Source organism: Musca autumnalis, unplaced genomic scaffold (genome assembly GCF_047663935.1).
Source record: "Musca autumnalis isolate F117 unplaced genomic scaffold, ASM4766393v1 scaffold_1, whole genome shotgun sequence".
Classification (NCBI taxonomy): domain Eukaryota; kingdom Metazoa; phylum Arthropoda; class Insecta; order Diptera; family Muscidae; genus Musca; species Musca autumnalis.
This window is the reverse complement of record NW_027411644.1, coordinates 75,325,421-75,349,617: the sequence shown is the minus strand read 5'-3', so window position 1 is coordinate 75,349,617 and position 24,197 is coordinate 75,325,421. Positions and strand designations below refer to the sequence as shown.

The following is a 24,197-nucleotide window of genomic DNA, read 5'->3' as shown; positions in this document are numbered from 1 at the left end:
TTTTAAATATGTTTGTAAGTATGTGTGTATGTATTTTGCTAGCTATTCATGTTCTTGTTTTCAGTTCTTTTTTTCGTCTTCGTGGGATCTAAGCCGATTGAGGGCTGCTGCTTTAGCTTGTCACAGTATTAGAAGGACAACGTTATGGAGTAGACAAACAGAAGAGGAAGAAGATAACAATAATAAAATATACCAAAAAGGAATTGCTTTTGAAAATAAAATGAGCTGCTAACAGTGTTTGCAGGATATAATTTTTTTTTTTGTTTAACCACTAACCGGCAAACAATTTGCATGTGGGGAGAGTTGCCAAGGGGTTAGCTTAAAAAAGAAGGGAAGGAAAGCATTGGGCAAAGTTATTCGAGATTATACAAAATAACTTTGGACAATTTTTTCCTTTATTAATTTGTCAAAAATTTAAAAATAGTGGATTTTTTGGCAGTTTCTGGAGCAGAGCAAATGTTTGGAGAAAACTGTTGCCACTCTTAGGTGGCCAGAGAAATATGGACGGTTCCACAAAGAAGGCAAATTGACAAATTCCTTATTCCAAGGATACATAATTTCTATAAAATATGCCGAAACTACGTCAGAACTGAAAATGGAGAATCGAGAGAATTCTTAAAAAGCTAAGGAGTGCGGCATGGGGATATACTTATAGGCCATATATTTTTATTATTCTCATGGATGATGTAATCAGACGTTGAAAAGAATCCTTTAGTAGCGGAATTCTGTAACTCATTTTTGGCTTCCGACAAAAAACTCAATGTGACAAAAAACTCAAACGGAAAGAACTCGAGCACAAAATCAAGCAGAATGGAGACAACTTTCCAGGAAAGAGGTCCGGAAAAAAATAAGTAAACAAATTCTGACATTTGTATAAATTGGCAGAACTTTAATCGTAGAATGTTTAAACAGCCTTTCGATCGTTTTTATTGACCCGAAGAGATCGCCTGTTGACGAGCGAAAGGGAATCTTAATAGGTTAGCGGAATATAATCCTTTTAGACAAGTGGAAAGCAGTCTGTAGACAAGCTAAAGTGATTTTTAAAGACCGCTCGTCCATATCCTCATCGACTTCATATCGCTCGTCTATAAAAAGTCCATGTTCTCACTTAGCAAACAGGGTTAATTCCTAATAAAGATTGTGAATATCATGGTGAAGGTTTCTTGTGCAGAAAAGAGGGATATTTAGTTAAACAGTATAACGAGTGGTTTTGTCTAGGGCTGAGGTAAGCTCAGTCGCTGCCTGGGTCGACCTAAGGACCCACAAACCTTAAGTAAAACACGAGTGTTTACAATTTCAATGTTTATTATAAAACTCTTGGTGTTTGATAGACGAACAATATGTGTGAGGTGTATCTTAGATAACCAATGGATAGATAACAATATGGTTGTTGTAATCGGCTCGATGGTGATCGGGGTTTAGATGTGGGCTCAATGGTAGCCGGGTTGTTGTTGTTGTTGACCCGATGGCAATCGTGTATGCTTGCGTCGGTTCTGATGTATTCGGATGTTGTCGGCTATTCGGGTGACTGTCAACTCGGTAGTCGTCGGGTGTGTGGCTCGGCTCTGTGGTGTTCGGATTGCTGTCGGCTCGTTTACAATCGTCGTGTGTGTTTCTCGGCTCTGTTGTATTCGGGTTGCTGTCGGCTCGTTGGCAATCGTCGGGTATGTGGCATTCGGATTGATGTCGGCCCGTTGGGTATGTAGCTCGGCCCTGTGGTATTCGTGTTGCTGTCGGCTCGTTGGCAATCGTCGGATATGTGGCTCGGCTCTGTCGTATTCGGGTTGCTGTCGGTAAGAGATCGGTTAATGGGAGCTGACTAAGAGCATGGAGCTGGCTATGAGCTTGAGCTGGCTGAGAGCTTGCTATGAGCCGGGAGCTTGCTATGAGCTGGGAGCTTGCTAAGAGCTGTGAGCTTGCTAAGAGCTGGGAGCGTGTAAGCGCTGAGAGCTTGCTATGAGCTGGGAGCTTGCTAAGAGCTGGGAGCGTGTAAGCGCTGAGAGCTTGCTATGAGCTGGGAGCTTGCTAAGAGCTGAGAGCTTGCTATGAGCTGGGTCGAATCGTAGCTAACTAGGTCGAATCGTAACTAACTAGACTGCGGACGAGCCACACGTCTGTTCGTACTTTGTTCGGCTGGTGATCGACCACATGGGTGAATAAAACCAGAATACATATTCGGGTGGTTGCACGAAGTGAATGAGAATTATAATTGAATGGGATTGTAGTTGACTGCACTGAACCCAACATATGCTATATGATGGATGATAGGCCACTATTGAGTATGGGGTAAGTTTGTATGTATGTTTGGTACTGACGGTATAATGGAAATATTAAGATGGGTTGGATATCAATGTGGGTCGAATGAGATGTGAGAATTGTATGAAATGGTCACGTTACAACAGGCATCTATTTTTAATACACAGCCCACATAAAAAGATAAAAATATGGTGATCTGACCTGCAAAAAATAAAGTCTGATTATACTTTTCCATTGTAACAAGTGGTATATTTGAGTTAGATTATAGAAGCCGAGGTTCTTAATGTGCACCTATAGCCGATGAATAACTGTGCCTTAGGTTATATTTGGAGGGAAATAAAGGCTTCGGTACATAAGAAGCATCGCTTTTTGGCTTAATTCATTCATTGGCTGTCGAAGATCAGTGGAGTGAAACAGGGAGACCTTCAAGGTTGGGTCATATCCCAGCAAGTGTTTAACCGCTACCTCTTATATGTTCCACCTGCTCCAGACGCTATTGATATCGTAACGTATGCGGGTAATTGTACGATCTTGGCATCCCGATGTCATCTTTCCATGCGAGTAATATGGAAATATCCGCCACTAAATCTATGGTTGATGATAGCAGAATTCCGACCACCAACTACCCCAAGATTGTAGGGATCATATTAGACAGCATGTTCATGTCATCCGCGCAATCTCACAGCTATCTGTGACAAGCTGAGATTTAGGAATAATGTCCTCAAGTCCCTAGCCGAAAGCACTTGGGTTGCTGATAAAGAATCCCTGTTGATCACATACAACGCGACATGTCAGTCAGTGGTAAGCTATGCAGCGCCAGTTTGGTCCGCGAATATACATATGTAAGTGCAACCCTATTAAAAAATATTCAATTCTGCCAGAATGCTACCCCTGAGAAACGCAAGAGGATGCCTCTTCATATCTTCAGTCTACCATCTACATGAGGAGACGAAGATTCTACCATCACAGTAACACAATGACATGCTTTCGCTGCAGTACTTGCTCGGATGTTACCGTGAGAGCGATCTTAATCACGATATGGTGGATAGGACCCCCCACCCAGGCATTCGAGGAGGGATCTTCATGATCTAGAAAGAAAGGTCCAACGTTACAAGAGAGAACCCCTAGATCGACAAGCCTATAAAGCAGGTTTAAATAGCATTCACAAAGGTGCGGTCGCCGATGTCATAAACAACTATAGTGTGAAAACGGCCTTCGGATAAAATTCCCCATTCATCACAGCTGAGGAGCGTCAACTGCCATGGCAAAGCAGAATAGTTTTGGCTCAACTGCGCTCAGTATGGTGCAGCCATCGAAATTCCTATAGAGCAAGGATCGATGACACCATTCAAAACATCTTCCCAGCATACGGCACAGACCCGCACAGACCCGCACGACACATCTTCACTTCTTCCACTTCCATGCCAAACCTATACAACTAACTGTAGCAGCTTTGTGGCTACAACTCATCGCCCGCTATCAAGTAGTTTTAGCATAATGAAGACCCGAATGCGTGAGCCGCATCAATTCATATTGATTCCTAATTGCAGCACGATACAAACACATGTCCTGCAAGTGGGCTGGGTCCGCATGATACGCTGCATCTGTTTAACTGCACAGCTAAATCCACTCACCTTTCTTCCGATTCTTTATGAACGCAGCCAGTCTACGTTCTAGAACATATGTCGCTCGTTTTTAAAAACTCCATATCGATCTTCTATATAGACTCCCTTCAGCTCGTCTACAAAGACTCCCTTCAGCTCGCCTATAAAGGCTCCATTCAGATCGGTTAAAAAGACTCCCGTCAGCTCGCCAATAACTTCGTCTATAAAGAGTCCCTTGTCTATAAAGACTCCCTTCAGTTCGTCTAATAAGACTCCCTTCAGTTCGTCTAATAAGACTCCCTTCAGTTCGTCTGATAAGACTCCCTTCGGCTCGTTTATAAAGACTCCCTTCAGCTCGTCTATAAAGACTGCCTATTGCTCGTCTGTAAAAACTCTACCTTCAATTCGTCTAGAAAGTCTCCCTTCAGCTCGTCTATAAAGATTCCCCTTCGTTTATCTAAAGGACTCCCTATTTCCAATTTCTTTGGGAGAACCCTAAATTTTTTTCTTAAATTCATTTTCCCCATTTATTCTTCCAAACTAATGCCACTAACAGATTTTATTGGCTGATAGTCATTTTTTGTGAGTGTTTCTTTGTTAGCTCTTAAGAGCCAGCCGTAACAGCTTCAAAGCTTGTAGGGACTAGGAAAATTTTATCCTTTCACACACACAGAAATTTGGCATTGCCGCAGCATTTCTGGCAGTGACTTTGCTTTGAGTTAAAATGCAATCAAAATACAAGTGTCACTTCCGGTTTATAGTTATTTGCATTTAGTTTACAAACTCTTATCACCATGATTCTTCTTCTTCTTATATGCCGACATTCTATGCTTCCCTCCCAGACATTTTTTGTTGGTCAAATTGTCATCGGTGCTAAGGAACTTTCAAATTATTTGTGTTCATCGTAAATATTTTAAGTTAGAAGCGCATAAAAAAGAAGGAAACTTTTTTTGATATGTTTTTGATGTATCAAAGACTTTTTTCGTCGTCTTCTGTTTGCCTTCGTTTCTACGCTTGCTTGTAGGGATTGTTACAGTTTCAGATTGCTTTTTTCTTTTTCTTTGGAGACCGAACAGAAGAAAAACCTCATTTATAATTCATGGATTTTTTAAGTCTTCTCTTTTTTGCCTTTTGTGTGCCTTCAGACATTTTTTTGCTGCGGGCAATCCTTCGATAAATATTTGAATAGCCGACTGGATTGCAGCAGGAAAGCAACAGCCAAAATAATCACCAACATTTCCCCTAAAGAGGTTGACTTGGAATGACTTCTAAAGAGGATATAAATTTAAATTTCGAAATATTCGTAACAGTTGAATTTCTAATGAATGATGAATTCCTCTTTATCTCTTAGCCTAGACGCTTAGGTATTCTCTTTTATATTCAGTTTTTTGTGTGACCAGTACTTTTACATGGGCATTTGATTTTGCCTCAGGAATCACGCGGAATTTTCGTTAAGTGGTTTGAAGAGATGGAGACAAGGGACAATGGCCTTTTTATGTTTTTAATTTGAAGCACTTGAATGCATTTTGTAAATACACCGACAACGATAAGTGGCCGGTCTTTCGTGTTCGTTGCGTTTGTAATTATGGGGATACTTGAGAAGAAGAGAATGAAGAAGACGAATTTATTCAGGACATTTTACGAAAATTGTAAACTGCTTTTCAGTAGATTTTTTTTCTCTGATGTTTCGTATAAAAAACTGTTGGCAATAAAACGTTCTTGGGTTCTGCTTCTATGGTTTGGCTTTTAGACCACAATCTTATTGCCAATCAAATTTGTTATAAAGCCTCCGAAAAAAGATACTTGATTTGCATGACAAAACATATTATGAGGAGAAGAAAAAGGTAATAAGATTGTTTTTCCTAATTAGATTTAAATACTCACGAGAAAGGAATTTGATTGGAAGGTAAATAGTGCTTGGGTTGGGAGAATTCCTGGGATCGCCGAAGGGAGTCTTTATAGGCGAGCTGAAGCGAGTATTTATAGACGAGCTATAGGGATTCTTTATAGACCATTTTTAGGGAGTATTTATAGACGAGCTGTAGAGATTTTTTATAGCCGAGTTGTAGGGAGTCTTTATAGCTGACCTTTGGGGAGTTTTTATAGAAGGGGAGAAGGTCGTCTTAATGGACGAGCTGAACGTAGTCTTCATATAGGAACTGCAGGCATTCTTTATAGGCGAGCTTAATGGAAATTTTATATAATAGTGACAAGGAGTCTTTGAAAACGAGTTGAAGTGAAACTTTATTGACGAGCAGAAGGGAGACTTTATATACGAGTTTAAGGGAGTCTTACTAGACGAGCTGAAGGGAGTCTTTACAGACGAGCCGATGGGAATCACCCGTCTATAATGTCACCTTATTTACCTTTGAATAAAAACGCTATCTATAAAGACGACCTTCAGCTCGTCTATAAAGACGACCTTCAGCTCGTCTATAAAGACGACCTTCAGCTCGTCTATAAAGACGACCTTCAGCTCGTCTATAAAGACGACCTTCAGCTCGTCTATAAAGACGACCTTCAGCTCGTCTATAAAGACGACCTTCAGCTCGTCTATAAAGACGACCTTCAGCTCGTCTATAAAGACGACCTTCAGCTCGTCTATAAAGACGACCTTCAGCTCGTCTATAAAGACGACCTTCAGCTCGTCTATAAAGACGACCTTCAGCTCGTCTATAAAGACGACCTTCAGCTCGTCTATAAAGACGACCATCAGCTCGTCTATAAAGACGACCTTCAGCTCGTCTATAAAGACGACCTTCAGCTCGTCTATAAAGACGACCTTCGGCTCGTCTATAAAGACGACCTTCGGCTCGTCTATAAAGACGACCTTCGGCTCGTCTATAAAGACGACCTTCGGCTCGTCTATAAAGACGACCTTCGGCTCGTCTATAAAGACGACCTTCGGCTCGTCCATAAAGACGACCTTCGGCTCGTCTATAAAGACGACCTTCGGCTCGTCTATAAAGACGACCTTCGGCTCGTCTATAAAGACGACCTTCGGCTCGTCTATAAAGACGACCTTCGGCTCGTCTATAAAGACGACCTTCGGCTCGTCTATAAAGACGACCTTCGGCTCGTCTATAAAGACGACCTTCGGCTCGTCTATAAAGACGACCTTCGGCTCGTCTATAAAGACGACCTTCGGCTCGTCTATAAAGACGACCTTCGGCTCGTCTATAAAGACGACCTTCGGCTCGTCTATAAAGACGACCTTCGGCTCGTCTATAAAGACGACCTTCGGCTCGTCTATAAAGACGACCTTCGGCTCGTCTATAAAGACGACCTTCGGCTCGTCTATAAAGACGACCTTCGGCTCGTCTATAAAGACGACCTTCGGCTCGTCTATAAAGACGACCTTCGGCTCGTCTATAAAGACGACCTTCGGCTCGTCTATAAAGACGACCTTCGGCTCGTCTATAAAGACGACCTTCGGCTCGTCTATAAAGACGACCTTCGGCTCGTCTATAAAGACGACCTTCGGCTCGTCTATAAAGACGACCTTCGGCTCGTCTATAAAGACGACCTTCGGCTCGTCTATAAAGACGACCTTCGGCTCGTCTATAAAGACGACCTTCGGCTCGTCTATAAAGACGACCTTCGGCTCGTCTATAAAGACGACCTTCGGCTCGTCTATAAAGACGACCTTCGGCTCGTCTATAAAGACGACCTTCGGCTCGTCTATAAAGACGACCTTCGGCTCGTCTATAAAGACGACCTTCGGCTCGTCTATAAAGACGACCTTCGGCTCGTCTATAAAGACGACCTTCGGCTCGTCTATAAAGACGACCTTCGGCTCGTCTATAAAGACGACCTTCGGCTCGTCTATAAAGACGACCTTCGGCTCGTCTATAAAGACGACCTTCGGCTCGTCTATAAAGACGACCTTCGGCTCGTCTATAAAGACGACCTTCGGCTCGTCTATAAAGACGACCTTCGGCTCGTCTATAAAGACGACCTTCGGCTCGTCTATAAAGACGACCTTCGGCTCGTCTATAAAGACGACCTTCGGCTCGTCTATAAAGACGACCTTCGGCTCGTCTATAAAGACGACCTTCGGCTCGTCTATAAAGACGACCTACGGCTCGTCTATAAAGGCGAACTTCGGTTCGTCTATAAAGACGACCATCGGCTCGTCTATAAAGACGACCTTCGGCTCGTCTATAAAGACGACCTTCGGTTCGTCTATAAAGACGACCTTCGGCTCGTCTATAAAGACGACCTTCGGCTCGTCTATAAAGACGACCTTCGGCTCGTCTATAAAGACGACCTTCGGCTCGTCTATAAAGACGACCTTCGGCTCGTCTATAAAGACGACCTTCGGCTCGTCTATAAAGACGACCTTCGGCTCGTCTATAAAGACGACCTTCGGCTCGTCTATAAAGACGACCTTCGGCTCGTCTATAAAGACGACCTTCGGCTCGTCTATAAAGACGACCTTCGGCTCGTCTATAAAGACGACCTTCGGCTCGTCTATAAAGACGGCCTTCAGCTCGTCTAAAAAGACGACCTTCAGCTCGTCTATAAAGACGACCTTCAGCTCGTCTATAAAGACGACCTTCAGCTCGTCTATAAAGGCGACCTTCAGCTCGTCTATAAAGACGACCTTCAGCTCGTCTATAAAGACCCTCTATTTCTCGCCTATAAAGACTCCCTAACGCTCGCCTATAAAGACTCCCTATTTCTCGAAGATAAAGACTCCCTAGCGCTCGTCTATAAAAACTCACTATCGCTCGTCTATAAAGACTCCATAACGCTAACAAATCAAATTTGTTATAAATCCTCCGAAAAAAGATACTTGATTTGCATGACGAAACATATTATGAGGAGAAGAAAAACGTAATAAGATTGTTTTTCCTAATTAGATTTAAATACTCACGAGAAAGGAATTAGATTGGAAGGTAAATAGTGCTTGGGTTGGGAGAATTCCTGGGATCGCCGAAGGGAGTCTTTATAGGCGAGCTGAAACGAGTATTTATAGACGAGCTATAGGGATTCTTTATAGACCATTTTAAGCGAGTATTTATAGACGAGCTGTAGGGAGTCTTTATAGCTGACCTTTGGGGAGTTTTTATAGAAGGGGAGAAGGTCGTCTTAATGGACGAGCTGAACGTAGTCTTCATATAGGAACTGCAGGCATTCTTTATAGGCGAGCTTAATGGAAATTTTATATAATAGTGACAAGGAGTCTTTGAAAACGAGTTGAAGTGAAACTTTATTGACGAGCAGAAGGGAGACTTTATATACGAGTTTAAGGGAGTCTTACTAGACGAGCTGAAGGGAGTCTTTACAGACGAGCCGATGGGAATCACCCGTCTATAATGTCACCTTATTTACCTTTGAATAAAAACGCTATCTATTGCTCGTCTATAAAGACGACCATCAGCTCGTCTATAAAGACGACCTTCAGCTCGTCTATAAAGACGACCTTCAGCTCGTCTATAAAGACGACCTTCAGCTCGTCTATAAAGACGACCTTCAGCTCGTCTATAAAGACGACCTTCAGCTCGTCTATAAAGACGACCTTCAGCTCGTCTATAAAGACGACCTTCAGCTCGTCTATAAAGACGACCTTCAGCTCGTCTATAAAGACGACCTCCAGCTCGTCTATAAAGACGACCTTCAGCTCGTCTATAAAGACGACCTTCAGCTCGTCTATAAAGACGACCTTCAGCTCGTCTATAAAGACGACCTTCAGCTCGTCTATAAAGACGACCTTCAGCTCGTCTATAAAGACGACCTTCAGCTCGTCTATAAAGACGACCTTCAGCTCGTCTATAAAGACGACCTTCAGCTCGTCTATAAAGACGACCTTCAGCTCGTCTTTATAGACGACCTTCAGCTCGTCTATAAAGACGACCTTCAGCTCGTCTATAAAGACGACCTTCAGCTCGTCTATAAAGACGACCTTCAGCTCGTCTATAAAGACGACCTTCAGCTCGTCTATAAAGACGACCTTCAGCTCGTCTATAAAGACGACCTTCAGCTCGTCTATAAAGACGACCATCAGCTCGTCTATAAAGACGACCTTCGGCTCGTCTATAAAGACGACCTTCGGCTCGTCTATAAAGACGACCTTCGGCTCGTCTATAAAGACGACCTTCGGCTCGTCTATAAAGACGACCTTCGGCTCGTCTATAAAGACGACCTTCGGCTCGTCTATAAAGACGACCTTCGGCTCGTCTATAAAGACGACCTTCGGCTCGTCTATAAAGACGACCTTCGGCTCGTCTATAAAGACGACCTTCGGCTCGTCTATAAAGACGACCTTCGGCTCGTCTATAAAGACGACCTTCGGCTCGTCCATAAAGACGACCTTCGGCTCGTCTATAAAGACGACCTTCGGCTCGTCTATAAAGACGACCTTCAGCTCGTCTATAAAGACGACCTTCAGCTCGTCTATAAAGACGACCTTCAGCTCGTCTATAAAGACGACCTTCGGCTCGTCTATAAAGACGACCTTCGGCTCGTCTATAAAGACGACCTTCGGCTCGTCTATAAAGACGACCTTCGGCTCGTCTATAAAGACGACCTTCGGCTCGTCTATAAAGACGACCTTCGGCTCGTCTATAAAGACGACCTTCGGCTCGTCTATAAAGACGACCTTCGGCTCGTCTATAAAGACGACCTTCGGCTCGTCTATAAAGACGACCTTCGGCTCGTCTATAAAGACGACCTTCGGCTCGTCTATAAAGACGACCTTCGGCTCGTCTATAAAGACGACCTTCGGCTCGTCTATAAAGACGACCTTCGGCTCGTCTATAAAGACGACCTTCGGCTCGTCTATAAAGACGACCTTCGGCTCGTCTATAAAGACGACCTTCGGCTCGTCTATAAAGACGACCTTCGGCTCGTCTATAAAGACGACCTACGGCTCGTCTATAAAGGCGAACTTCGGTTCGTCTATAAAGACGACCTTCGGCTCGTCTATAAAGACGACCTTCGGCTCGTCTATAAAGACGACCTTCGGTTCGTCTATAAAGACGACCTTCGGCTCGTCTATAAAGACGACCTTCGGCTCGTCTATAAAGACGACCTTCGGCTCGTCTATAAAGACGACCTTCGGCTCGTCTATAAAGACGACCTTCGGCTCGTCTATAAAGACGACCTTCGGCTCGTCTATAAAGACGACCTTCGGCTCGTCTATAAAGACGACCTTCGGCTCGTCTATAAAGACGACCTTCAGCTCGTCTAAAAAGACGACCTTCAGCTCGTCTATAAAGACGACCTTCAGCTCGTCTATAAAGACGACCTTCAGCTCGTCTATAAAGACGACCTTCAGCTCGTCTATAAAGGCGACCTTCAGCTCGTCTATAAAGACGACCTTCAGCTCGTCTATAAAGACCCTCTATTTCTCGCCTATAAAGACTCCCTAACGCTCGCCTATAAAGACTCCCTATTTCTCGAAGATAAAGACTCCCTAGCGCTCGTCTATAAAAACTCACTATCGCTCGTCTATAAAGACTCCATAACGCTAACAAATCAAATTTGTTATAAATCCTCCGAAAAAAGATACTTGATTTGCATGACGAAACATATTATGAGGAGAAGAAAAACGTAATAAGATTGTTTTTCCTAATTAGATTTAAATACTCACGAGAAAGGAATTAGATTGGAAGGTAAATAGTGCTTGGGTTGGGAGAATTCCTGGGATCGCCGAAGGGAGTCTTTATAGGCGAGCTGAAACGAGTATTTATAGACGAGCTATAGGGATTCTTTATAGACCATTTTAAGCGAGTATTTATAGACGAGCTGTAGGGAGTCTTTATAGCTGACCTTTGGGGAGTTTTTATAGAAGGGGAGAAGGTCGTCTTAATGGACGAGGAGAAGGTCGTCTTAATGGACGAGCTGAACGTAGTCTTCATATAGGAACTGCAGGCATTCTTTATAGGCGAGCTTAATGGAAATTTTATATAATAGTGACAAGGAGTCTTTGAAAACGAGTTGAAGTGAAACTTTATTGACGAGCAGAAGGGAGACTTTATATACGAGTTTAAGGGAGTCTTACTAGACGAGCTGAAGGGAGTCTTTACAGACGAGCCGATGGGAATCACCCGTCTATAATGTCACCTTATTTACCTTTGAATAAAAACGCTATCTATTGCTCGTCTATAAAGACGACCATCAGCTCGTCTATAAAGACGACCTTCAGCTCGTCTATAAAGACGACCTTCAGCTCGTCTATAAAGACGACCTTCAGCTCGTCTATAAAGACGACCTTCAGCTCGTCTATAAAGACGACCTTCAGCTCGTCTATAAAGACGACCTTCAGCTCGTCTATAAAGACGACCTTCAGCTCGTCTATAAAGACGACCTTCAGCTCGTCTATAAAGACGACCTTCAGCTCGTCTATAAAGACGACCTTCAGCTCGTCTATAAAGACGACCTTCAGCTCGTCTATAAAGACGACCTTCAGCTCGTCTATAAAGACGACCTTCAGCTCGTCTATAAAGACGACCTTCAGCTCGTCTATAAAGACGACCTTCAGCTCGTCTATAAAGACGACCTTCAGCTCGTCTATAAAGACGACCTTCAGCTCGTCTATAAAGACGACCTTCAGCTCGTCTATAAAGACGACCTTCAGCTCGTCTATAAAGACGACCTTCAGCTCGTCTATAAAGACGACCTTCAGCTCGTCTATAAAGACGACCTTCAGCTCGTCTATAAAGACGACCTTCAGCTCGTCTATAAAGACGACCTTCAGCTCGTCTATAAAGACGACCTTCAGCTCGTCTATAAAGACGACCTTCAGCTCGTCTATAAAGACGACCTTCAGCTCGTCTATAAAGACGACCTTCAGCTCGTCTTTAAAGACGACCTTCAGCTCGTCTATAAAGACGACCTTCAGCTCGTCTATAAAGACGACCATCAGCTCGTCTATAAAGACGACCTTCGGCTCGTCTATAAAGACGACCTTCGGCTCGTCTATAAAGACGACCTTCAGCTCGTCTATAAAGACGACCTTCAGCTCGTCTATAAAGGCGACCTTCAGCTCGTCTATAAAGACGACCTTCAGCTCGTCTATAAAGGCGACCTTCAGCTCGTCTATAAAGGCGACCTTCAGCTCGTCTATAAAGGCGACCTTCAGCTCGTCTATAAAGGCGACCTTCAGCTCGTCTATAAAGACGACCTTCAGCTCGTCTATAAAGACGACATTCAGCTCGTCTATAAAGACGACATTCAGCTCGTCTATAAAGACGACATTCAGCTCGTCTATAAAGACGACATTCAGCTCGTCTATAAAGACGACATTCAGCTCGTCTATAAAGACGACCTTCAGCTCAGCTATAAAGACTCCCTATCGCTCGTCTATAAAGACTCCCTAACGCTCGCCTATAAAGACTCCCTAGCGCTCGTCTATAAAAACTCACTATCGCTCGTCTATAAAGACTCCCTAACGCTCGTCTATAAAGACTCCATAACGCTCGTCTATAAAGACTCCATAACGCTCGTCTAGAAAGACTCCTTGACGCACGTCTATAAAGACTCCCTGACGCTCGTCTATAAAGACTCCCTGACGCTCGTCTATAAAGACTCTTCTATAAAGACTCCCTGACGCTCATCTATAAAGACTCCCTAACGCTCGCCTATAAAGACTTCCTATTTCTCGAATATAAAGACTCCCTATCGGTCGTCGATAAAGACTCCCTATCGCTAGTCTATAAAGACTCCCTATTGTTTTTACAAGCCATAATGTAAACTTAAAAACCAAAATAAGATATATGAAAACATATGTATGGTCTGTCCTATTGTATGGCATGGAAACATGGACCTTAAAATCCGTAGATATGAAAAAACTGGAAGCATTTGAGATGTGGACATATCGCCGCATCTTAAAGATATCATGGACACAATTCATATCAAATAATGAGGTTCTAAGAAGATTACATAAAGAAAAAGAACTGCTGAACAACATAAAGAGACGGAAAACGGCATACTTGGGCCACATTATGAGGAATCCGAAATACAAACTGCTGCAAAGTTGGCTCTTTTTCGTTCAACAATACATTTGACTGTATTATTTTCTTTTGAAGTCGTTCGTTCTCTGCTGCATACGACTCCGTCGTTCTTTTCACCGAATCGTTCTTTTGAAAATGTTCGTTCACGAATGACACAACTGTTGTGTTACTTGCTTGTTTGTGTGCTAATGGGGGTGGTTTTTTTTCTGAACGTAGTGGTGGTGGTTTTGATATGAAAGAACCAGATGAACGAATGATGCAAAAGAAAGAAATGACCGAGATGTGCTACTGAATGAGGTGAGTTACTGAGCGAAAGTAGATCTCTGAATCATTGTTTGTTTTGTGTGGAAATTTGTGCTGCTTGGGCTAACGCAGCGTTTGTTTAGATTTTGACTGCAAAACCAATGCTGCTAATTTTGTAAGCAGCAATGACTCGTCCATCGGGGATCTAAATGAACGATATAAAAGAATGAGCTGGATACGGATCCATTCGTTCTTTTCACGGAATCGTTCCTTTGAGCCGGTTCGTTCATGAACGACACAACTCTACTATAAAGACGACCTTCAGCTCGTCTATAAAGACGACCTTCAGCTCGTCTATAAAGACGACCTTCAGCTCGTCTATAAAGACGACCTTCAGCTCGTCTATAAAGACGACCTTCAGCTCGTCTATAAAGACGACCTTCAGCTCGTCTATAAAGACGACCTTCAGCTCGTCTATAAAGACGACCTTCAGCTCGTCTATAAAGACGACCTTCAGCTCGTCTATAAAGACGACCTTCAGCTTGTCTATAAAGACGACCTTCGGCTCGTCTATAAAGACGACCTTCAGCTTGTCTATAAAGACGACCTTCGGCTCGTCTATAAAGACGACCTTCGGCTCGTCTATAAAGACGACCTTCAGCTCGTCTATAAAGACGACCTTCGGCTCGTCTAAAAAGACGACCTTCGGCTCGTCTAAAAAGACGACCTTCGGCTCGTCTAAAAAGACGACCTTCGGCTCGTCTATAAAGACGACCTTCAGCTCGTCTATAAAGACGACCTTCAGCTCGTCTATAAAGACGACCTTCAGCTCGTCTATAAAGACGACCTTCGGCTCGTCTATAAAGACGACCTTCGGCTCGTCTATAAAGACGACCTTCAGCTCGTCTATAAAGACGACCTTCGGCTCGTCTATAAAGACGACCTTCAGCTCGTCTATAAAGACGACCTTCGGCTCGTCTATAAAGACGACCTTCAGCTCGTCTATAAAGACGACCTTCAGCTCGTCTATAAAGACGACCTTCAGCTCGTCTATAAAGACGACCTTCAGCTCGTCTATAAAGACGACCTTCAGCTCGTCTATAAAGACCCTCTATTTCTCGCCTATAAAGACGACCTTCAGCTCGTCTATAAAGACCCTCTATTTCTCGCCTATAAAGACTCCCTAACGTTAGCCTATAAAGACTCCCTATTTCTCGAATATAAAGACTCCCTAGCGCTCGTCTATAAAAACTCACTATCGCTCGTCTATAAAGACTCCCTAACGCTCGTCTATAAAGACTCCATAACGCTCGTCTAGAAAGACTCCTTGACGCACGTCTATAAAGACTACCTGACGCTCGTCTATAAACACTCCCTGACGCTCGTCTATAAAGACTCCCTGACGCTCGTATATAAAGACTCCCTGACGCTCGTCTATAAAGACTCCCTATTTCTCGAATATAAAGACTCCCTATCGCTCGTCGATAAAGACTCCCTATCGCTCGTCTATAAAGACTCCCTGACGCTCGTCTATAAAGACTCCCTGACGCTCGTCTATAAAGACTCCCTGACTCTCGTCTATAAAGACTCCCTAACGCTCGCCTATAAAGACTTCCTATTTCTCGAATATAAAGACTCCCTATCGCTCGTCGATAAAGACTCCCTATCGCTAGTCTATAAAGACTTCCTATCGATCGTCGATAAGGACTCCCTATCGCTAGTCTATAAAGACTCCCTGACGCTCGTCTATAAAGACTCCCTGGCGCTCGTCTATAAAGACTCCCTGACGCTCGTCTATAAAGACTCCCTGACGCTCGTCTATAAAGACTCCCTGACGCTCGTCTATAAAGACTTCCTTTCATTTGTTTTTCTATAAAATCTTGATTCTGCACATATTAAGACATCTTATGTTCCTCTTTGTGGCACTTCTCTGCATGTTTATGCACTGAATTATTTTTGTATCTTTATTTATGTAATTTTCTTGCTTACATTTATCCAACAATATTTCCTTGAATTGACACAACAATTGAGAAATCATTGACAAGAAAACTAAAGAAATTGAATGACCACATAGACAGACAACAAACAACAGCTCCAAAGAATTACATCAAAATAAGAAAATTGTATATTTGGAAATTTGTTTTAAATGCCTTGGTTGAATGTAGGAGATAATCCGGACATTGTCAGTTCTCTTCATTGCTTCCATTTAACAAGATGTTGTTTGACAAACGCAGATAACTGAATGTATTGACATACATACATATGTATGTAGGTATATTTATATTGATAAATATTACACAAAAGGAAATACACTATATTAGTTTGGTATCGGAGTTTGTTTGGGGGGATATTTTACTATAGTTAAAGAGGGGTAGAGGACAAATAAGTTCAATGAAAAACTTATGCTTTTTTGTTTGGCTTTAGGTCAGAATAATTAAAAAACATTTTTGGTTTTGTTTTTGATTTACTTTTTTATTGTTCCAATATTTCGACTTTCCTCGGAAGTCATCATCAGGGATTTTTCACTTTTTGAAAGAAAAAACAAATAACAAGTTTCTTGTAAATATATGAACATGAATATAAATATTGAGCGATAATTACATTTAATTTTGATTTGCAAAACAACGAACTATTCGACACATCTTCTTTCTGGCTTGAGTATTTTCCAACTAACTAAAGTTTTTTCTTATATTTCTCTACGGTGTTTCTGTAAATCTGTGCACAGTGTTCTGTGTCCATTTTATAATTGATTCGCTTCTCCACTGGCACATTAATTATATGGAGCATTTCCAGCATATATCAGCGTTTATAATTTCCTTCTTGAGTTAAAATTTCCACGTCCTTGAAATTCGGAGTATGCCCCGTGGTTGCACAATGTGCTGCAAGAGCAGTTTTCTGCTCCAGGGGTTTGTTCTTCGCTTTTTGGTCAGACTTATGACCACTTATCCTAGTTTTTAATTTCGTCTTAGTTGTGCCAACATATACCTTGGGCCATATATATGTTGGTCTTTGTTGACAATACTCGGAGTGATTGCATGTTTGATCAATTCGTTGATCGTTCTGTTAGGGAAATCATTAAGTTTGAGAATCTGTCTTATTTTCTTTTTTTTTTTTTTTGTATGATATTGTTTGTCACTAATATTTAATATCCTTTTTATGAAATTTGATGCGGTGTTAATTTTGATACTTCGGGGATGTTTTGAATAATAATTTATTAATCTGCCCGAAGCTGTTGGTTTTTGGTACCAATCAAGAAATATTGGAACAATAAAAAAGTAAATAAAAAACAAAACCAAAAATGTTTTTTTTAATTATTCTGACCTAAAGACAAATAAAAAAGCATAAGTTTAAACAGTCCAAAGGTCAACTAAAAAAATAAACAAGTTCAATGAAAATACTAAAAATTAAAGTTTGTCTCTTCAGTTAATATTTCTGGAATAAAATCAGTGTAAACCATATCAAAACATCACCGTCAACATTATATTTCATTTCCTATACTTTCTATAAAATTCTCGATAATTCTAAATATGTAAGACTATATAAAATTATTATTAAAAAATCTTCGTTTTGGGATTTGATAATCCATGAAAAAATATTCTATAAAAATTCTCGATAAAAGACATAATTGCGCTAAAATTTTTTTTGAAAATCCACATTTAGATACCTATTTGCCTGCCTTTAATCCCCATTTTTTCCAGTCAAGGCCAAAGAAATGCTGCATACGATCATCCAATCAGCTGCCATGTTGTTCTATGATGGATAGCCAAACATCGTTTTCCCACCATTTCTATTGGCAAAACAACCAGGTGTAGAAAAAACGAAATTCAAACTTCATATGCCACTAACTTTTTGTGGGTGTTACTATCTGTGGTGGGAGTAGAATGAATAACCCAGAAAAAATCTATAGTTTTGAAACTGGAACAAGTTTACCTTGATATATTATGTTTACCAAGTATTTCAACACTTTGGTAAATAATGTACCTGCAATGGTCATCATTTTTGTGAGATCTCAGAATGAAATTCCAGTTTTCGTATTGTTTGGCTAGGCATTGATTAGGATTAAGGATGGATTGGAGGCCAAAAAATATTTTACAGAAGGATTTTTTTATAGGCTTGATAAAGGGAGGGAGTCGTCTATGAAGAGTCTTCCTAAACGAGCAGAAGGGAGTATATATAGACGTGCAAAAGGGTGGTATTTTTGGCGGGAGTCTTTATAGACGAGCACAAAGCAGCCTTTATAGATGTGGTGAAGGGATTCTTTAAAGACGTGGTGAAGGGAGTCTTTATAGACGAGCTGGTGGAAATCTTTATAGACGAGCTCAAGGGAGTCATTATAGACGTGCTGAAGGTAGTATTTTTAGACGAACTGAAGGGAGTCGCTGGTCTGATAGTCCTTGAAAAAATATTCGTTTAAAAGTCCACGTTTGTTGGTCAAGACGTTTTTTAAAAATACTCGTTTAAAAGTCCATGTTTGTTGGTCAAGACGTTTTTTAAAAATACTCGTTTAAAAGTCCATGTTTGTTGGTCAAGACGTTTTTTAAAAATACTTGTTTAAAAGTCCACGTTTGCTGGTCAAGAAGTCGTTTTAAAAATATTCATTTAAAAATCCAAGCTTGTTGGCCTTTAAGTCATTGAAAAAAAATTTCTTAAAAATCCACGCTTGTTGGTCTGAAAGTCATTGAAGAAATATTCGTTTAAGAATCCACGCTTGTGGTTGCAAAAGTCATTGAAGAAATATTCGTTTAAGAATCAACGCTTGTGGTTGCAAAAGTCATTGAAGAAATATTCGTTTAAAAATTCACACCAGTTGGTCTGAAAGTCATTGAAAAAATATTCGTGTAAAAATCCACCCTTGTGGTTGCAAAAGTCATTGAAGAAATATTCGTTTAAAAATTCACGCCAGTTGGTCTGAAAGTCATTGAAAAAATATTCGTGTAAAAATCCACGCTTGTGGCTCAAGAAGTCATTGAAAAAATATTCGTGTAAAAATCCACGCTTGTGACTCAAGAAGTCATTGAAAAAATATTCGTTTAAAAATCCACGCTTGTGGCTAAAGAAGTCATTGAAAAAATATTCGTTTAAAAATCCACGCTTGTGGCTCAAGAAGTCATTAAAAAAATATTTGTTCAAAAATCCACGCTTGCGGCTCAAGAAGTCATTGAAAAAATATTTGTTTAAAAATCCACGCTTGTGGTTCAAGAAGTCATTGAAAAAATATTCGTTTAAAAATCCACGCTTGTGGTTGCAAAAGTCATTGAAAAAATATTCGTTTAAAAATCCACGCTTGTGGTTGCAAAAGTCATTGAAAAAATATTCGTTTAAAAATCCACGCTTGTGGTTGCAAAAGTCATTGAAAAAATATTCGTTTAAAAATCCACGCTTGTGGTTGCAAAAGTCATTGAAAAAATATTCGTTTAAAAATCCACGCTTGTGGTTGCAAAAGTCATTGAAAAAATATTCGTTTAAAAATCCACGCTTGTGGTTGCAAAAGTCATTGAAAAAATATTCGTTTAAAAATCCACGCTTGTGGTTGCAAAAGTCATTGAAAAAATATTCGTTTAAAAATCCACGCTTGTGGTTGCAAAAGTCATTGAAAAAATATTCGTTTAAAAATCCACGCTTGTGGTTGCAAAAGTCATTGAAAAAATATTCGTTTAAAAATCCACGCTTGTGGTTGCAAAAGTCATTGAAAAAATATTCGTTTAAAAATCCACGCTTGTGGTTGCAAAAGTCATTGAAAAAATATTCGTTTAAAAATCCACGCTTGTGGTTGCAAAAGTCATTGAAAAAATATTCGTTTAAAAATCCACGCTTGTGGTTGCAAAAGTCATTGAAAAAATATTCGTTTAAAAATCCACGCTTGTGGTTGCAAAAGTCATTGAAAAAATATTCGTTTAAAAATCCACGCTTGTGGTTGCAAAAGTCATTGAAAAAATATTCGTTTAAAAATCCACGCTTGTGGTTGCAAAAGTCATTGAAAAAATATTCGTTTAAAAATCCACGCTTGTGGTTGCAAAAGTCATTGAAAAAATATTCGTTTAAAAATCCACGCTTGTGGTTGCAAAAGTCATTGAAAAAATATTCGTTTAAAAATCCACGCTTGTGGTTGCAAAAGTCATTGAAAAAATATTCGTTTAAAAATCCACGCTTGTGGTCGCAAAAGTCATTGAAAAAATATTCGTTTAAAAATCCACGCTTGTGGTTGCAAAAGTCATTGAAAAAATATTCGTTTAAAAATCCACGCTTGTGGTTGCAAAAGTCATTGAAAAAATATTCGTTTAAAAATCCACGCTTGTGGTTGCAAAAGTCATTGAAAAAATATTCGTTTAAAAATCCACGCTTGTGGTTGCAAAAGTCATTGAAAAAATATTCGTTTAAAAATCCACGCTTGTGGTTGCAAAAGTCATTGAAAAAATATTCGTTTAAAAATCCACGCTTGTGGTTGCAAAAGTCATTGAAAAAATATTCGTTTAAAAATCCACGCTTGTGGTTGCAAAAGTCATTGAAAAAATATTCGTTTAAAAATCCACGCTTGTGGTTGCAAAAGTCATTGAAAAAATATTCGTTTAAAAATCCACGCTTGTGGCTCAAGAAGCCATTGAAAAAATATTCGTTTAAAAATCCACACTTGTTGCTCAAGAAGTCATTGAAAAAATATTCGTTTAAAAATCCACGCTTGTGGCTCAAGAAGTCATTGAAAAAATATTCGTCAAAAAATCCACGCTTGTGGCTCAAGAAGTCATTGAAAAAATATTCGTTTAAAAATCCACGCTTGTGGCTAAAGAAGTCATTGAAAAAATATTCGTTTAAAAATCCACGCTTGTGGCTCAAGAAGCCATTGAAAAAATATTCGTTTAAAAATCCACACTTGTTGCTCAAGAAGTCATTGAAAAAATATTCGTTTAAAAATCCACGCTTGTGGCTCAAGAAGTCATTGAAAAAATATTCGTCAAAAAATCCACGCTTGTGGCTCAAGAAGTCATTGAAAAAATATTCGTTTAAAAATCCACGCTTGTGGCTAAAGAAGTCATTGAAAAAATATTCGTTTAAAAATCCACGCTTGTGGCTCAAGAAGTTATTGAAAAAAATATTTGTTTAAAAATCCACGCTTGTGGCTCAAGAAGTCATTGAAAAAATATTTGTTTAAAAATCCACGCTTGTGGCTCAAGAAGTCATTGAAAAAAATATTTGTTTAAAAATCCACGCTTGTGGCTCAAGAAGTCATTGAAAAAATATTCGTTTAAAAATCCACGCTTGTGGCTCAAGAAGTCATTGAAAAAATATTCGTTTAAAAATCCACGCTTGTGGCTCAAAAAGTCATTGAAAAAATATTTTTTGAAAATCCACGCTTGTGGCTCGAGAAGTCATTGACAAAATATTTGTTTAAAAATCCACGCTTGTGGTTCAAGAAGTCATTGACAAAATATTTGTTTAAAAATCCATGCTTGTGACTCAGGAAGACATTGAAAAAATATTCGTTTAAAAATCCACGCTCAAGAAGTTGTTGAAAAAAAAAATCGTTTAAAAATCCACGCTTGTGGCTCAAGAAGTCATTGAAAAAATACTCAATAAAAATCAACGCTTGTTGGTTTGAAAGTCATTAAAATATATTTGGCTCAAGAAGTCATTGAGAAAATATTTGTTTAAAAATCCACGCTTGTTGGTCTGAAAGTTACGCTTGTGGCTCAAGAAGTCACTGGAAAAATATTTGTTTAAAAATCCACGCTAGTTGGTCTGAATGTCATTGAAAAAATTCGTTTAAAAATCCTAGCTTGTTGGTCTGAAAGTTACGCTTGTGTCTCAAGAAGTCACTGGGAAAAATATTTGTTTAAAAATCCACGCTAGTTGGTCTGAATGTCATTGAAAAAATTCGTTTAATAATCCTCGCTTGTTGTTCTGAAAGTCATTAGAAAAATATTTGTTTAAACATCCACGCTTGTTGTTGTGAAAGTCATTGAAAAAATATTTGTTTAAAAATCCACGCAGCTTGGTCTGAAAGTCACGCATGTGGCTCAAGAAGTCATTGAAAAAATATTTGTTTAAAAATCCACGCTGATTGGTCTGAAAGTCACGAATGTGGCTCAAGAAGTCATTGAAAAAATATTTGTTTAAAAATCCACGCTTGTTGGTCTAAAAGTCATTGAAAAAATTCGTTTAAAAGTCCTCGCTTGTTGGTCTGAAAGTCATTGAAAAAATATTTGTTTAAAAATCCACGCTTGTTGGTCTGAAAGTCACGCATGTGGCTCAAGAAGTCATTGAAAAAATATTTGTTTAAAAATCCACGCTTGTTGGTCTAAAAACCATTGAAAAAATTCGTTTAAAAGTCCTCGCTTGTTGGTCTGAAAGTCATTGAAAAAATATTTGTTTAAAAATCCACGCTTGTTGGTCTAAAAGCCATTGAAAAAATTCGTTTAAAAGTCCTCGCTTGTTGGTCTGAAAGTCATTGAAAAAATATTTGTTTAAAAATCCACGTTTGTTGGTCTAAAAGCCATTGAAAAAATTCGTTTAAAAGTCCTCGCTTGTTGGTCTGAAAGTCATTAAAAAAATATTTGTTTAAAAATCCACGCTTGTTGGTCTGAAAGTCAATGAAAAAATATTTGTTTAAAATCGACGTTTGTGGCTCAAGAAGTCATTGAAAAAATATTAGTTTAAAAATCCACGCTTGTGGCTGAAGAAGTCATTGAAAAAATATTCGTTTAAAAATCCACGCTTGTGGCTGAAGAAGTCATTGAAAAAATATTCGTTTAAAAATCCACGCTTGTGGCTGAAGAAGTCATTGAAAAAATATTCGTTTAAAAATCCACGCTTGTGGCTGAAGAAGTCATTGAAAAAATATTCGTTTAAAAATGCACGCTTGTGGCTCAAGAAGTCATTGAAAAAATATTCGTTTAAAAATGCACGCTTGTGGCTCAAGAAGTCATAGAAAAAATATTCGTTTAAAAATCCACGCTTGTGGCTCAAGAAGTCATTGAAAAAATATTCGTTTAAAAATCCACGCTTGTTGGTCTGAAAGTCATTGAAAAAATATTCTTTTAAAATCCATATTAGTTGCTGTCCTTCTTGAAATAACCACATATTTATAACCACAATCAACCAAGGAAAACACCTGCAAGTTGTCCGAAAATCAAAGTTTAATAACAACAACAATAATGACTAATACTGACACAGTAATCACAAGCAAAGTAATCAAAGTACACAAACGTGTGGCAGATTTGTAACGAATAATCAAAGCATTTGTCAGTGAATCGATGGAAGAAGAACTTTCGATATCTGAATAAATAACAACAGATTGCAGATTGGTATCCAATATTCGTAACCACATAATTTCAACTCAATGTCGAGATTTCCAGCTAACACAAAATTACAATGCCCCACAATAGGAGAACAACAAACAGACAGACTGGCAATAACACAAATATTCATTTTGCTTTTATTCAGACAACCATTCTTTTGGTCATGTCAGTAGGATGATGAAGAGGAAGGACGGAAATTTACAAATACCCTGACTTACTGTCACACGTTCGGCTTCGCCGTTTTGGGATATTTCGACCATTTGAAAAATCGAACAGACGTGAAACGTTTGGAATGATAGGAGCTCGTTGTTGGCATAGATCCCTAGAGCATTTTTAATTCGAACATTAAATTTTCTACCTATAAGTCGGCAACATTGAACGAGAGACAAAAAATATTCGGTCCACAATACATATTAAGGCCATATTCCGGTACGGTATACATACATACAATCCAATTTATTGAATGATAACACAATAGTGTTTACGAATATGAGATAAATAACGAACGAAATCATTACGATTTCCCTTCATAATAGGACCTACTATGTGGAAAGCTATTTCATGGTAAGCAAGAAATATGTACATACATACATATGCTGACCAAAGAATAGAAGAATTGTTAACAACTTCATTAAATGCGATTTCATTTGTACAATACATGGGAAAACACACTTACACACACAATCACATCGCAACACTGAAGACTTGTGTACAATTCACTCAAACATAAATAATAATGAATTGAAGAGAATATCAAGAAGTATTACAACAACATGCGTGGACTTTTTAAACGAATATTTTTTCACAAACTGGATTTTTAAACGAATATTTTTTCAATAACT

General features: G+C 39.6%; 1 protein-coding gene across 1 annotated transcript in view; it reads right to left on the bottom strand.

The window, feature by feature from the left end:
* Positions 1-578: 578 nt before the first annotated feature.
* Positions 579-24,197, bottom strand: part of LOC141390229 (uncharacterized) — an 80,021-nt gene continuing 56,402 nt past the window's right edge. The window contains exons 3-5 of the mRNA XM_073963068.1: positions 8,035-8,333; positions 6,667-7,938; positions 579-589 (exon numbers count right to left, since the gene is read on the bottom strand). Coding sequence (XP_073819169.1) covers positions 579-589; positions 6,667-7,938; positions 8,035-8,333 — 1,582 coding nt within the window. The remainder of the gene's footprint in view (positions 590-6,666; positions 7,939-8,034; positions 8,334-24,197) is intronic.